This window comes from Narcine bancroftii, chromosome 13 (assembly GCF_036971445.1).
Source record: "Narcine bancroftii isolate sNarBan1 chromosome 13, sNarBan1.hap1, whole genome shotgun sequence".
NCBI lineage: Eukaryota > Metazoa > Chordata > Chondrichthyes > Torpediniformes > Narcinidae > Narcine > Narcine bancroftii.
The window spans coordinates 11642949-11660584 of record NC_091481.1 but is presented as its reverse complement, the minus strand read 5'-3'; the positions used below and the strand labels follow the sequence as shown (position 1 = coordinate 11660584).

The following is a 17636-nucleotide window of genomic DNA, read 5'->3' as shown; positions in this document are numbered from 1 at the left end:
GAAAATCATATTAATTTTCCAAAAGCAACAAAAAAACACTGGTGGTTCTCAACACTTCATCAGGATTTAATGAAGATTTAGTTCTAATTTACATGACATGGATTAGCACCCAGAATAAGAGCTTTGTCAATCATCTTTTATCAACCTATAAAATTCATAATAACCTCGTGTTCACTAATGTTTATTGCAAAAATGTTTAGAGATTCATTAATCATGTTAACAAGGAAACTTGGATCCGATTCATTAAAGTGTGAACACTGTTAAAATGTTTGAAACATTACCAAATAACTGAAAACATGATCAGCAAGTTTTTTTTTAATTTTTGTTAGTAGCTAGCAATGAGGAATAATGAAAAACTGAAATTTAGACATACAATCATCCTGGCATTAATTGTAATGAGTAGCACAGCCAGATAATCACAAATGGAAGCCCTGTTGCCTGAAAAGCTATCAGGAGAATTATCTGCTTTTGTGGAATGTATTTTCCATATCAATGATATCTGTAGACTCAGATCAAAATATGTTGCATTTTGTGGACAATTTTGTTCGATGGAACATAGATTGAAACTAGTTTTGAATTAGATTGATTTATTAATTGTCAAGTATACTGAAATAACGTGAAAAATGCTGTTTTGCTTGCATATTGACTGCAAAAAAAGTGCAGAATCTAGGGGCAGCGCTGTTACAGCTCCAGTGACTGGGATTTGAATCTTGCGCTGACTGTAAGTTCTTATGTTCTCCCCATGTCTGCACGGTTTTCCCCAGGGGCAGTTCTTCCCACTGTTTAAATAAAAAATACAGGGTTGATGTGATTGGGTGGGACGGGCTCATGGTCTGAAAGGCCCTGTTACCATGCTGCATGTTTAATAAAAAATTAGTTTAAATAATTTAAAAAATAGAAAAGTACAGTTAAAAAATAATGCGTGAGGTGCAATGGGAAAGAGCTTATGAGATTACAACTATCGATTAAAGAGTCTGACAGTTCTTGAATTTAATGGTACATATTCCCAAAAAATATGCAGAAAATATGGGCTGAATGCAAGGTTGAGAGTGCTTCAGAATGGCTTTGCATTTTGTGATAATATATTGAACTTTTAAGGATAAAGGGTCAATATAGTAGAGAGATGACATGGCCAGTTCCCAACATAAAAATATGTAGAATTTGATGTTATATCCTTAAAGCCTCACTCAACATGCCAGACAGAAATTGAGTGTTATTCCTCCAGCCTACATTGAGCTTCATTGTAACAGCACAGGAAGCCACAGAAAAACATGTCAGAGTGAAGGAACCGACTTGTCCTTCATGTCCTGCATGGCTCCAAACAAGTCTACATTATCTTGAGGTACAGTACATCATTTCATGCTTTTCTAAATCAGTAGTGAATTCAATGATTTGACACTAATTTTATTTCAGATTTCCAGTTTTCAAATTCCTTTGGTGATTTCAGATAGAAATTCTGCACTTTATTTATTCCAGATTTTTATTCCTTATATTGCACAACTTCTACTCTCCCAGTCCACCAGAAGCCTTCTTTTGGTTCTTGCCTCCCCTTCCACCTTCAAAACCATATCTTCAGTCATGTCAAGTTTTGATGAAATGTAATTAACCCATTTCTCTCTGATCTGCTGTCCATTTCCAGCATCTTCTGTTTTTAATTCAGATATTCTAATTAAGCCCAAAATTTAAAAAAAACTCAAAATTCAATGTCACTGATGTAACAATTGAAAAACCTCCAAAATATCCCCAAATAAATGGATCGTAACACTGTCCCATTCCAATACCTCAGAAAAAGATAAATGTGGTATACTTTGCAAATATTCCACAATGATCTTTCAGATTTTACAGTCAGGACATGTGTCCTACCTACACCATTACATTTCAGAAAATAAATTTGCTCTTTTGCTCAGTGTTCACCTTCAATCTAAAGGTTTAGTGACTTAAACTGCGACTGCAGCTAACAAAAAAAAGGAACAGATAAATAGTGTAGCATTTAGTGCAATGATATTACAGAGCCAGCGACCTGGGTTCAAATCTGGTACTGTCTGTGAGGAGTCTGTACATTCTCCCCGTGACCTCTGTGTGGATTTACTCACAGTTCTCCTATTTTCTCCCTCCTTCCAAAAAACATACCAGGTTTGTTGGTGTATTTGGGTGGCAGGGCTCATGGACTGAAGGGCCTCTTACCATGTTGTATCTCCAAAAATAAATGTGGTTTATTTCACATGGAAATACAAGGGCAATTCTTCTAAAATTCAGTGAAACTCTGAAAATTCACTATTTGTTTAGCAATCTCAACCTGACTCACTGCATTAAATCTCATGAACTAAGGCCACAGTTCACACCCTTTCTTTAACAGCGTGGGGGCCACGATTTATGTGGTGCTTTAAAACCCTAGTAAAATGGTTCACCAGCTCCCTTTAACACCCTGGGGTACAGTTCATGTACGTCCATTAACACACCAGAGTCCTCATTCCCAAGCCCTTAGACAAGTCCAGAGCAGGCCTGATTAATGGAGGTTTCTGATATAACCAACTGAAAAACTTGAGGATTATATTTTTACACATACATAAAATGTTAGATCCACTAAATTTTTATTTAGGTTAAAATATAATATTCAGAGCTGTTTGAACAGTTTCTTGATGCAGACAAATTGCAGTTCAGCACCTATTCTATCCACCAATACTGCACAAGCTTAATGTCTGTCTCAAAGGAAAATTTTACAACCAAATTTGTTGATAGCAGCATATTTTCAATTCCCATTGGTATCCACATTCTAGGCTTGTGTGGGAGTGTTTTAAAAGCAATCAGCCATTCTTTCACAAGGCATAATTTTTTCATATATTTCCTGATTTTTCAGGTGGCATATTCTCTACCAACATTTCTCAATACAAGTCACACAATCAGTTAATGACAGCAGTGAACACAGCAAGACAGAATTTTTTTTTGCATCAACAGTTGTGGGTGGGAAATGGAACAAAGAACAAACATTGATTGCTCAAACATTTTACCATAGTTAGCTGCTCTGGACCACAAGAGGGACATCAATGAAATGTTTAGAGGACTGAGGACAGAAAGGAAAAATTGTCCAGAAACTAATATTTGATATATGTGCATATTGATAGACAAATAATCACTCAATTTGCATTTAAATAAAATTAAATTGAAGACTGAGCAAGATAGACTTCAAAGGTTCTATTTTTCTACTTTGACCTTGTAAGCTTTGCAAAGATAATTGGGTCATGAATGAACAACTGGGTAATAATAGACTGACGTATTTACTATAATCACAATGCAAAAAAAATCACTTTGTTGCCATACAGCACTGTTTAACAATGTTCATATAATCAAAAAAAATTACAAAAGATTGCATATGCCAATTGAATATTTCTGTCCAATGTAATCCTTTTTTATGGCTCGAGGTCGGGAAGAGATTTCAGAACACTAAAGATGATCTAGGTGCCTGTGCACAAATCACAAACAAGTTAGCAGGCAAATGAAGCAAGAGGTTAGAAAGGCAAATGGCATATTGGTCGACATCATTCAGAAGTTGGAGTTTTGAAAAAGGGAAGTATTGTTGAGATATCTTGGGTCTGGATAAGGCTACACTGGGAGTACTATGAAGTTTTGGCCCCCTTATTTAAGAAAGAATATACTGGAACTGGAGGCAATCCTATCACAAGCAGCTAAAGTAATTATATCAATATTCTTTGGAGTTTTGAGGGATAAGGGGCTAATCCTTTGGGTAGGAGCGATCACAATATGATCGAATTCTCGCCCGACATGGAGAGTGATGAAATTAAAACCGAGACTAAGGTCCTGAATTTAAATAAAGGGAATTATGATGGTATGAGACGGGAGTTGAGTAAGATTGATTGGGTGGTGTTTATGGGGGAGTTGACTGTGGATAGACAATGGAAAGCATTCACAGATCTAATGGAGAAATTGCAAAAATCGTTTATACCGGTTTGGCATAAAAATAAACCAAAAAAGGTGACTCAACCGTGAATAACAAGGGAAATTAGAGACAGCATTGGATCCAAAAAGAGAGCATATCAATTGGCCAAAAAAAGTACCGCAACCAAAGACTGGGAGCAGTTCAAGATGCAGCAAAGGAGGACAAAGGGATTAATCAAGAGAGCAAAAATAAATTACGAAAGTAAGCTTGCGGCAAATATAAAAACCGACTGCAAAAGCTTTTATAAATATGTCAAGAGGAAAAGATTGGTGAAATCCAGAGTAGGTCCTTTGCAGACGGAATCAGGGGAATATATAATGGGGAATAAGGAAATGGCAGACCAATTAAATTCTTACTTTAGTTCTGTTTTTACAAGAGAGGATACAAATAACTTCCCAAGGATGTTGGGAAACATAGAGACTAATGCAAGGGAGGATCTGAAAGAAATCAGTATCTCTAAGGACATGCTCTTGGGGAAATTGATGGGATTGAAGGCAGATAAATCCCAAGGACCTGATAATCTACATCCTAGGGTACTCAAGGAAGTGGCCATTCAGATAGCAGATGCTTTAAGAATTATTTTCCAGAACTCGATAGACTCAGGATCAGTACCCATGGATTGGAGGGTAGCTAATGTTACCCCACTATTTAAAAAGGGGGGTAGAGAAAAAGCGGGGAATTATCGGCCTGTGAGCCTTACATCAGTAGTGGGCAAAATGATGGAATCCATTATTAAGGATGTAATAGCGGAGCATATGACTAGCAGAGAAGGGATCAAAAAAATCGTGCTTGACAAATCTATTGGAATTCTTTGAGATGGTGACAGGTAAAATAGATGGGGGAGAGCCAGTGGATGTGGTGTACCTGGACTTCCAAAACGCCTTCGATAAGGTCCCGCATAAACGACTGGCTTCCAAAATCAAGTCTCATGGGATTGGGGGCAAAGTATTGATGTGGATTGAGAACTGGCTGGCAGGTAGAAGACAGAGAGTTGGGATAAATGGCTCGTTTTCTGAGTGGCAGGCGGTGACCAGTGGGGTACCACAGGGATCTGTACTGGGACCCCAGCTGTTCACAATTTACATTAATGATCTGGATGAGGGGATTGGATGTAATATCTCCAAATTTGCAGATGACACTAAGCTAAGAGGGGTTGTGTGCACGGAAGAGGGGGTCAGGAAGCTCCAGTGTGATTTGGATAAATTGAGGGACTGGGCAGATACATGGCAAATGCACTACAATGTGGATAAATGTGAGGTTATCCACTTTGGTAATACAAACCGGAGGGCAGATTACTATTTGAATGGCAATAGATTAAGAGATGGGGAAGTGCAGAGAGACCTAGGGGTACTTGTACATCAGTCTCTGAAGGCGAGCATGCAGGTACAGCAGGCAGTTAAAAAGGCAAATGGTATGTTGGCCTTCATATCAAGACGGTTTGAGTATAGGAACAAGGATACCTTACTGCAGCTGTACAGGGCCTTGGTGAGACCACACCTGGAGTATTGTGTGCAGTTTTGGTCACCTTATCTAAGGAAGGATGTTCTTGCAATGGAGGGAGTGCAGAGGCTATTCACCAGGCTGATACCTGGAATGGCAGGAATGACTTATGAGGAAAGATTGCGCAAATTGGGATTGTACTCGCTGGAGTTTAGAAGATTGAGAGGGGATCTCATAGAGACATATAAAATTCTGGCAGGACTGGACAGAATGGATGCAGATGCGATGTTTCCAATGATGGGAAAATCCAGAACCCGGGGCCATGGTTTGAGGATAATAGGCAAACCATTTAGGTCCGAGATGAGGAGGAATTTCTATACCCAGAGGGTGGTGAATCTGTGGAATTCATTGCCACAGAGGGCAGTGGAGGCAGGTTCATTAAATATATTTAAGAGGGAATTAGATATATTTCTTCAGTATAAGGGTATTAAAGGTTACGGAGAGAAGGCGGGGACGGGGTACTGAACTTTAAGATCAGCCATGATCTCGTTGAATGGCGGAGCAGGCTCGAATTACCTACTCCTGCTCCTATCTTCTATGTTTCTATGTTTCTATGTTTCACTGGGGGTCAGGGGAAAGGAGCAGGTGGTCTTATTGAAACATAGAAGATAGTCATGGAGAACAAAAGGATGTTTGTCAAATGTTTCCACTGGTGGGAGAATGCAGGGCAATCATTTAAAACTGAAATGCACAGGAGCAACTTCCTACAGAGGGTGTTCATCGCTAGAATTCTCTACTACAGAGAATTGTGGTCAGTAGACAATCGAGATGAGATATAGTGCAATATTCAGATGCAACAAATTTTTTTCTTGTTGGAGAAACACAATTACATAAGACACACCAACCCGAGAGTGTTTAAAGAGGAAGTTGATAAATTTTTGAAAGAGAGGACTGAAATATAGGAGGGGATTATGCTTGGAGCAGGTCAGCCATGATCAGATTGAATGGCAGAGTAGACGAGGGGCTGTTTCCTACCCCTGTCCTATTTTCTCACGTTCTTCTGTCCATAATCTGTATGTCTGTCCCTTCAATTGCAACTCGTGTCATTTTTCAATATGATACCGCCTTTCCAGGCAGTATGTTCCAGGGCTGATTATATCTTAGATAGTTTTTTTTCCCCGTCGATCTCCCTTTAATCCTTCAATTATTATTAGCCTATTAGCCCTCCTTTACTGGTTAGAAAATATGTGCTTCTATTTACTCCATTGTGGTTCACCTAATTTAAATTTGTCAGCCTCCACAGTTGCAAAAACAACTGTAACTTCTCCAATCTTTCTTCAAAGCTACAATATTTCAGTCTTAGAACCACTTTAGTAAATTTACACTGCACTCTGCAATGCAATAACATCTTTCCTGTAATGTGCGAGCCAGAATTGTATACATCATTCCACATGTGGCCTACTAGTGTTGAACACTGTTTCAGCTCTTATGCCCAATGTTCAAGAAATGTGCCAACATTCTTTTTAAACTATTTATCATCTCAAACACACACATAAGCAAATTCTGCTGACTGGTTTCAATTACGAGACAATCTGAGGTAAGCAAACTTATTAAATAGAAACAAAAAGCGGATTCTCCAACATCAAGTATAATGAAAGACGTAAAAAAAAAGGTCAATGTTCCACGCCCGAGATCGTCTGATCTCGGAAGCTAAGCAGGCTCAGGACTGGTCAGTACTTGGAGGGGAGACCGCCTAAGAACACCGAGCTATAGGTTTATTTGGATACAAAAGGAGAACCATCCTTATGATATTTACAACATTTTAGTGTGTTCAAACGGTCCTTAAAAAGAAAGGTCTGTTTTTTTCCCCCTCTGGCAGGTAGTGACAAAGGCAAAACAGAAATTAGATTAAATTCTACCCAAACACAATTTCTAAGTGCTGTGATATCTGAGATTCTGTTAGCCCCTAATCCCACCAAGTAGACTTGTAGAGGGACACTCAAATCCTACAGCACAAACAGCCCAACTGGTCTCTAATAATGTTTATACTCTACTCACCCCAATCACTTCAGCTGATCCTGCAGCCTAAATTTCTCTATTCCTTCCATCCTCATGTATCCATCCAGCCATCAGAAGTACACTAATATTCTGTACTTCAAATGCTTCAATTTGTATTCTCACCATCCCACAGAACAGGAACAAATATATACAATCTACATTGACACAAATCTTCTTTCATGATGCTCAGTTCAAATTTAATTGCTAATTTATTTTGCACATCAACTAAAAATTATCGTACAAAGTATTATAACCTTGTACAGTACAATTCTGATTATCCAAAATGGTTGGGACCGAGCCCATTTCAGACAAACAATTTTTTCAGAGAACCGGGCATTTTATAAAAACAGACCGGTATCAACAGCAAATCACTTCTAACAGTGTTTAAGCAACAACAACAAACAACAAGGTAAGGCTTTTAAGCATTAAAATAAAGTTTAATTCTCACCCAAAATAAAATGCTGGCCACTGCCGATCACCAACACTTCCCCACTGAGGCCCCACTCGTGCCAGGGGCCCAAGATCCCCGCTCGTGCCGGGGTCCTGTGGTCCTGCTGCTGCCGGGGGCCCGAGGACTGCGCTGATGTCAGAAGCCCGAGGTCCAAGGTGCGCTGCAGCCAGCTCTGGGGGCCCAATGACCCCGGTCAGTTCGGCTCCAAAAAAAATTTGGATTAATGAGAATTTTGGAGAATCTGATTTTGACTAATCGGAGTTGTATTGTACGTGAAAAGTATATGGTATGTCCTAAATAACAGAGTTTATTATTTAACACAATGCATGTTTCCATTTATTCCCCACCCCTCAACAATTTTGGGAACCTAGTTTAACGTTGAGACCAATAAGATAGCAAATAAAAATATCTACAGATTGAGATGGACATTGGATTATTTTGTATTCCTTCTCATTGATGGATGAATTCTACAGATAGCATCCAACTCTGCAAATAAGTCTCAAGACATGGATTTAAGTGTTCCAAAATTAGCAAAAGCTCAGCTATCAGCAAGAGACAATATTCCTGATGCCAGCTTCATTGTGGTACCTTACAAAACTCCATTTCCTTAATTCTCCTTTCACTGATGGAGGGTTTATTTGCAATAACCTCGATATTAATTTCTTCTCCAGTTCGTATTTTCTTCCCCATGGTTGCTTTTTTAACAACTCCCTTTTTAAAAAGCATTTCGGCCTCATTTTGGACAATTCCTGTCTTTTTTTTTTAAAAGATGGGTGTGAATCTGACATACTTGTGAAATAAAAAAGCAAAATATGCTCGACCAGTTCTGTGAACATTGCTCTAAGGTAGTGGTTTTTTTTTCCTTCCCTTGATTTTTCAGGATACACCTAGATCCAGCAAGGCCATAATTTATTTCCTCATTGCCCATGAGAAGGTGGTGATGAGCTACATTCTTGAATCACAATTAGTAATAGTTTGGTTTCTGTTCAATGATTTGCAAGGCCATTTCACCTGACAGTAAGAGTCCATCACACTGTAGGCTTCGTGTCATGCATAAGCCAAACTAAATGACGAGGACAACAAATTTTGTTTTACCAACGGTATTTGTGTATTAGATTGGCTATTACAGCAACACCTTAAATAATATGGTCTGCATGAATAAAGGAAAACATTTTTAAAATCTATGTTATTTTAATTAATTTAAATACCATAGATGTTGCCTTGAAGTTTCAATTTGCATCTCAGTTGGAGACAATGTGAATGACATTGCTGCATCCTGTTAAATCAACCACTTGCCTCCAAATTCAACAGTATGAATTCAATAGAATTTAACACATATCTCAATTCCATACTAAAATCACCAAAACTTGCATTACCACTGATCCTTCTTCAGGTAATTAGGACAAAATTAGTCAAGCAGAAAAGAAAGGGAAAAAAAATAAAAGGATACATTGAAAGAACTAAACAATGAAAGATGGACTAGGTTACTGCTGAACATAAATAACACACTGATCAGACAAGCTTTTACTAATTTCTCCACAATCACTGTGTTAATTACAATGCAAGCGACCAGGATTCAAATCCAGCACTGTCTGTAAGGAGTTTGTCTGTTCTCCTGGTGTCTGAGTGGGTTTCCTGTTGGGACACCAGTTTACTCCCACCATCCAAACATATGGGGGTTGTAAGTTAATTTGGGTTTAACTGAAAGACCTCAAAAATGAAGACGCTGTTTACATCCGGCACCGCATGGATGGCAGTCTCTTCAATCTGAGGCGCCTGCAAGCTCACACCAAGACACAAGAGCAACTTGTCCGTGAACTACTCTTTGCAGACGATGCCGCTTTAGTTGCCCATTCAGAGCCAGCTCTTCAGCGCTTGACGTCCTGCTTTGCGGAAACTGCCAAAATGTTTGGCCTGGAAGTCAGCCTGAAGAAAACTGAGGTCCTCCATCAGCCAGCTCCCCACCATGACTACCAGCCCCCCCACATCTCCATCGGGCACACAAAACTCAAAACGGTCAACCAGTTTACCTATCTCGGCTGCACCATTTCATCAGATGCAAGGATCGACAAAGAGATAGACAACAGACTCGCCAAGGCAAATAGCGCCTTTGGAAGACTACACAAAAGAGTCTGGAAAAACAACCAACTGAAAGACCTCACAAAGATAAGCGTATACAGAGCCGTTGTCATACCCACACTCCTGTTCGGCTCCGAATCATGGGTCCTTTACCGGCATCACCTACGGCTCCTAGAACGCTTCCACCAGCGTTGTCTCCACTCCATCCTCAACATTCATTGGAGCGACTTCATCTCCAACATCGAAGTACTCGAGATGGCAGAGGCTGACAGCATCGAATCCACGCTGCTGAAGATCAAACTGCGCTGGATAGGTCACGTCTCCAGAATGGAGGACCATCACCTTCCCAAGATCGTGTTATATGGCGAGCTCTCTACTGGCCACCGAGACAGAGGTGCACCAAAGAAGAGGTACAAGGACTGCCTAAAGAAAGCTCTTGCTGCCTGTCACATTGACCATCGCCAGTGGGCTGATATCGCCTCAAATCGTGCATCTTGGCGCCTCACAGTTCAGCGGGCAGCAACCTCCTTTGAAGAAGACTGCAGAGCCCACCTCACTGACAAAAGACAAAGAAGGAAAAACCCAACACCCAACCCCAACCAACCAATTTTCCCCTGCAACCGTGTCTGCCTGTCCTGCATCGGACTTGTCAGCCACAAACGAGCTTGCAGCTGACGTGGACATTACCCCTCCATAAATCTTCATCCGCGAAACCAAGCCAAAGAAAGAAGACAGTCAGTTTGCTCTAACCCTCCCAATTGAAAATATTCCACCTTTTTAAAATATATTCCCCAGAAATGGATGATAGCCATGTCTTAATTGCTGTCCAGCGTTCATTACCAAGAAACCACTTTTGACCTTGGAATTTGTAATAGCTACATCCAATTTCATTTGATGTTAATGAAACCTTCAAGTGCAAGATTGTATGTTGAATTTTTCTTAACATTTAGGAAGAGCACTGCTGTTCTATGACTTTGTTATTATCAATTCCAATACCTGATACAAGTGTCTATTTTCTGACTCATGCAATCTCTGTGGTAATCATGTTCCTACCACAGTGTTACCTATACAATTACAAGATTTCGTGTTGTTTCCCTCTGAAGCTGTCAATTAGCACAATTGACTGATTTATTGATTTCATTGACTCAGTCTTTTGTGCTTGATTGTAGGAGTCCAACGACCAAAATTCATATCTTAAGAGTCTTTCAACAAGTTAAATGAATCATGGAAAAGATAAAAATTTGTTTTCCTTGAATCTGTTGGTGTGTAGATAAAAAAAAATCATTGCTGGCTTCAGCTTAACCATGATACAGGGCATTTGAAGAATTAATCTATTTAAGCGGCATAACTGCCTCACCCGTAATCCCACAGGGTAATCAAAGTAGTTCAACAGCTGGACTCAGCATTCAGTTTAATATTCTGCTGATTCGATTACAGATTTAAGATGGATTGTTCAACACCAAGAACATTATACAAGTTTAGGGGTATTATGCGGGACATCCTGGATGTAGTGAAGCAGCTACTCGATATTGCTTAGGTAATGGAAACAGTGGTTGGACAAGAACAAGATTTGCAACATCATTAAGATTGTTAATGCTGCAGGAGCCAAACTTTGATTTTTTTTTTGGATATAGGGATGCTAACAGCATAAGTACAAACTTGGAAGAGTGCATTTTCCTTAACTGTGTTATCAAGGGTCACTTTTCAAACAGTTTGTTTGAAGACAATTCACAAAGCTAAAGTTAAGTAAACAGGAATATAAGGCCTATTGAAAATATATACGAACTAACATCAGGTAAAGTTAGCTTAACTAGGAGGACAGATATTCACAATTCTTGTCAAGTTGCATACATAAGCTGAAGTTTGGAGTAGATAATGATTAATAGACATCTTTGACTATTCCACTTCGAAAGACATTTATTTCAATAGCAGTAAGCTCGAAAAAATACATGGATGGTTTGATCTGACATTTGCAAGAGGTTGTTGGCGAACTACTTGGCATTTGAGTGTGTGTGGCAAGAGAGCAGAGTCAAGGAGAATCTGGATGTACTTGGCAATTTAAGGATTATGGCTGAAGAAAGACAAACATGCATTGACTATGTCAGAAGCTGCTACACGTTTGTAAGACAGATGCTGAAAGATTCCAGTTAAAGACCAGGTTGAAAAGGTTTTGGAGACATCTAGCTCAACCAAATGGACATAACTGATGGCCAACAAAAGCTTAACTACTGTGAACATTTCCTGCTATTGTTAAGCAAATTATTAAAACTGCAATACGAGTTGCCGGATCACAAGACTGGAAGGAAAAGAAGCAGCTGCATTTTGAGGGCCAAATCAGTTACTGATGATTTACAGTTATTTACGACAAAGTTCTAGAAGTACTTCATGGCCTGAACTCCACCAGCCTCAACTGGGATGTAGAGATGAATATTAACATTGGTTACAAATGACTATGCTTTGGAGCAGAGGGGTATCAAGTCAGATCAAATAGGTTCCATTATCTTCATAGAGTATCAAGTAATTTAACCGTACATGGAACACAACAGAGAAGTCCTACCGCGGACCCCCACCGCCTAAAATGACAGAAGGAGAAGAAGATGAAATGAACTGACCCAGTATGGAAAAGTGGAAGACACAAATTTCTTGTTTATTTTCATTGTGTGAGGACATTGTTTAATGGGTTTAATGTATCATATAGGTTGAACGTTGAGTGGGTGGGGAGGGGGGGAGGGTGAAGGAGGGAGGGAAGGGAGGGGGGAAAAAGGGGAGAAAATGACACTGTGTATATTCAAGAGGGAAATGTTTGCGTGTATTTTGGTTAGAATGGTTCATAGTGTGAAAAATAAAAAATTTTAAAAAAAATAGAGTATCAAGTAACTTCAGTACTGCTGCAGACTATCATACTCCCATATTAGGGCTTACAACCAAAGAAGCTCCAAGGGATCAGGAGTTGATAAATTCTTGATACCACCAAGACTGAATCAGTAGCATTTCAGGGCAACAGTGATGCATGATTGGAAATTCTCAGTACTTGCAAAACATTTTATAGCCAGGACCTAGAAACCAATCAAGGTTCTGCTGGAGGTTTGTATGTATCATGGCGTAATTAATACACAGAAGGCCACCAATGAGCCAATCTAGACTGTGTGGCTCCAAGTAGATCAATTGCATCAGTCCCATTTCCCTGCCCTATCCCCACAACCCTGTAAATTATTCTCAATGATGTGCCTATCCAATAATCCCTTTGAAAGCCATATATTCACAGTAAGCAGGTTCTACAGCACCATTATTCCCACTTTATTTTCCTCATCTTCCCTTTGTACTTTTTGGCCAAAACCTAAAACATGTACTTCTTGGTCCTTGAAACATCTGTTAATAGGAAATTTTCATCTAAACATCTCGATATCTCTAAGTTATGCAGGATAGATGTTGTGCTAAAATTCTTCAACACTGAATCCATTCTAATATGAGCAAACAAATAATTATATTATAGTGTACAATTTCAAAGGTTCACACCTTTTCCAAAACAACAATGGAGCATGCTCAGTGCAAAGCACTGAAAATTCCAAACCACTCATCTCCAGTCATCATTACCTTGAAAGATTTTACAGGTTTAGCACACAATTCAAAAATAACTTCTATCATTTTAAAAAGACTTGCTTGTGCAACAACGTACACAACTTACCCCAGAGATATCAGCAACACGGTGGATTGGCACCTCCTTCTTACTGTGCAGTCCTTTGGCATTCTTAATGGCCCTATGACAGCAAAATGAAGGAAGATAAGCAAAAAAAGGTCACGTATCAAAAGATATCCTTTTTATCTTGTCCACCCCTTCCCACTCTGTGCAATTTAGAGCCAACTTTGACCTTAACTCTTTTTCTCTAAGCATTCCCAGCTTTTCCATTTTTTATTTTTGATTCTAGCATCTAATTTTCAACAGCTTTAGATTGATGCATACAAAATCAGAATTTAACAAAGAAAATTCTGTAGGTACAATTAAACAATTAAAAACTTCAATAAAAGGTAATTCTGTTGCTCCTTATACAAAATATCCACCATTTATTATTTTAAAATCAGCCATGGATAATTTTGCAAAGATCTAGAATGGCATTCCAAGAACAAGTTAGATAAAAAATATTAAAATGAAGCATATCATCTGGTAAGGAGCCAATTTTGTCTACAGTTGAAACAATAGTTCACAATAGATAAAAACCAATATCCAAACAACAAGATTTATGCATTTATATTGGAAATTAAATGTAGCAAAATATCCCCAAGCATTTCTGAGCATTGGGCAAAATTTGACATCATTCATATTATGCAGACAACCAAAAAAATTGGTAAAGGGTTTCAAGTAGTAGCTTAAAGGAGTAACAAGGCAGAGAGATAAATTTGTGGAGTCAACTCCTTAGTTTAGGACATGGGTGTGAATTAAATATAGGGTGTGAATTAAATATAGAAACCGATTTAGGGCTTTGCAATGCAGGAGGGGAATTCACATGATCAATCCAAGTCTGACCATTGAGTTTAGATGAAGACCATCCATCACTAATAGGATATGCAAACCAAAGCCAGCCTCCACCCGCCCCCCCCCCCCCCCAGAAACTCTTAGTTAGTTGTGGTAGGCAGGCCGTGATTTGCATGCTTGACACCAGATTCCCAAGAAAGATGCTCTAACTGAATTCTCATGGAAAGAGATGAGTGAGCAAGCAGAAAGTGCAAAATATTAAAGAATGAATTCAAAGATGCTTTGAAATGCAACATTTTACTGCTTCTTGAGAATCTCTGGCCACTGAAATAAGAGGATTATTTAAAATGGTTTCAAAAATACTCAAGGCCATGCATCAAAGAGCACACAGAAGCCCACCAACTCATAAACTACCCAGCTGGGATTGGTAAAGAAAGGAGAGGAATGGTGGATGGATTTTGCACTTTTAATTGCCATCCAGAACCCAGCTAAAATCTGTGAATCATGGATAGCAACTGCTAAATGAGGCCATGTCTGAAATACTGGAGAAGTTATCCCACTTGCACCCCAATTTTCTTTACAAAAAGAGTGAAATAAAGCACGATAAAAGAATTGAAATAAAATGAATAAATATTTTTCATGACACATTACAGCAATGTAACGGAATAACAGCTATTAATTTACATCGTGCTACAAATGAATGCATATTGTATAGAACAGTGCAACGTTTACTAGACATGGGGAAAATATTGAAAGTAAAAAAAAGTCTGCAGGTTTATCTTTGAAAATATTGAGCTCCAATACCCAGCACTTTAACTTGCAGTGAGTAACAATTGCAGACATGCAATTTATGGAAGGACTTTGCTTCATCTCAAATTGCATTTAAAATACTAAAAAGCTTCTCTGTGACTTTAGATGTTCAGGCCAAATGAGTGTTCAAATGACTTTTGATTTCAAAAGTAATTTACTTTCATTCAAGTCTATCTCTTATTACTTGAAAAGGAAAAGCAATGCAAGTCTCATCAGGATCGAGACTCTGGTATACGTTCACTGATTTCAGCCTGCAGACGGCAAATAGAGCTACAAGATGAGTGAGCACTGTGTTAAATGTAAAACTGGAAGGTAACTTGCAATAATTTATTAAGCAAATTAGATTTTAATTAAAATCCTGCAATTGTAGTGTCTGGGCCAAATACGGTAGGACCTATGCTCAGCAGTTGCAGACTCCAGGGAGCAGCGGACCAGCACACAGCACCCGAAACAGGGAGAACACTGCACCCCCTCAAACCAACCCCCCCCCCCCTACCGAGAAGAAGAAGCAGAAGAGACAATCCTGCAGCAACAGTGAGGGGCTCAGTGGATGAAGACTGTCAGCAACTTGCAGTCGAGGAACTCACAGAACCCAGATTGGTGAGGGTGCTGAGAAGCACCTTCTTTTCCATCTGGGCACTCTCCAGCCAGATGGCATTGACTTTACCACCTTCCACTAAACCTACTTCCCTTTTCTTTCCCCTTCCCCCTTTTCCTGCTTTTCCAGTTCTCCTACCCACCCAGTACCCTTCTACCTCCTCACTGCTGCTGTCCCCTCCCTCCTTTCCCCACCTATCATCTCCTGCCTTTGCCACTCCCCACCCCAGCCCCCCCCACTCTTTTAGATGCTTGCTGGCATTTTCTCATACTTTGAAGGGCTCAAACCCAAAACGTCAGTTACGTACCATCATCGTTGCCACATAGTTTGACCTGCTGAGCATTTTGTGTTTTTTTACTTCAACCATGGTGTCTACAGAATTTTGTGCTTCTCTTCCAAAGGGCTTTAGGCGCTGAAGGCTTCCTGGTCATGTTGCAGCTTTGTATCTGGAGCCCAGGTTGCCAATGGATTGAATAGGGGTCTATGCGGCTGCAGGAGCTCTGGAGGCTAATCCACAGACACTCAGTGTCTCTGAATGGACTCTCTTTCTCTCTTAAGAATGGTGACTCTTTCTCTGCCTTATGGAAGGCAGAAGGAAATTTATTGTAATATTACAATTTCTGTATTATTACATGACAATAAAGGAATCTTGAAACAATTCTGGATGACATGGCTAAAGCATTATCAGCCAAAAACTGCACTTTTAGAAAGTTGCCTCATCGCCTCTTCAAGGGCAAGTAACAAAATAAATGAGGTGCTGATAATGAATAAATGAATAAAATGTCTTACCCAAAAACGAAAGCACCACTGGTATTTGGCCTTATTTATTTATAGGTCAATGTTATTTAGCCATCAAAAATTGATCTCCCAATTCTGGGACTGTCAATAGTCTATCACCAAGACTTCACTGTCAATATCCCAGGAACTAGTCAGTATATTTTTCATCAATTCAATTTCTAGCCAAATAAATTGGGATATGAACTTGCTTTCCTCATGACCTAACCTTGTCAATGGCACACTGCATATACTGAAAAGCTCTCAGGCACTCAATTCTGAGTAATGCAATGTGATTGCTGCAGCCTTCATTTCCTTATTTGACCGATTTACTTAAATCATCGTTTATTAAACTGAATCCATTTTAATAATAGAATATCACACAGATATAATACATCTGATGAAGATAAATAAGAGACATAGAAATTGGCTGAAAAAAGAAAAAAATATTTTAGAATCTCAAGATAAAGGTATATGCCTAAAGGCATCTAAAAGCATCTCCAGGCCGTGAACCTTCAAGGAACTAGGGTTAATTTAATGCAACACATCAGTACAGTCTTCCAGATTGTCGCCTCAATAATAAAACTAAGAATACTTACATTTTGACACCTGAAATTAATTCGCTGCCAATGCACATGAAAATTTTGCCAAGGCCAGTTAAAGAAATATGTTTATACAGCTCTTCCCTTCAGTTCTTTACTTGGCACCAAGCCTCCTGCCATAAAGCCCTAAGGCACCAAATATCCTTCAACGAATGTCTGCAAAGGCAGCCATTTAACAAATTCTAACTGTGGAGAGGCAGTTTTAACAGTATTGAATTACTTGTTTCAGATTGGGAAAGGGGGTCTTAAAACAAAGCAGACCCCCCTATCTGTGAGGTGATTTTCATCAATAGTCACAGTCGAGAAAGGTAAACGATGGTCAACATTTGAGAAGAGAATAGAGGAATAACATATACTACTTCAATATTTTCCTCACCAACATGCTCTAATCTTCTGAT

General features: G+C 39.2%; 1 protein-coding gene across 1 annotated transcript in view; it reads right to left on the bottom strand.

Annotated features, from left to right (window-relative positions):
• Positions 1 to 17636, bottom strand: part of snd1 (staphylococcal nuclease and tudor domain containing 1) — a 767382-nt gene that overhangs the window by 523437 nt on the left and 226309 nt on the right. The window contains exon 14 of the mRNA XM_069908835.1: positions 13669 to 13741. Coding sequence (XP_069764936.1) covers positions 13669 to 13741 — 73 coding nt within the window. The remainder of the gene's footprint in view (positions 1 to 13668; positions 13742 to 17636) is intronic.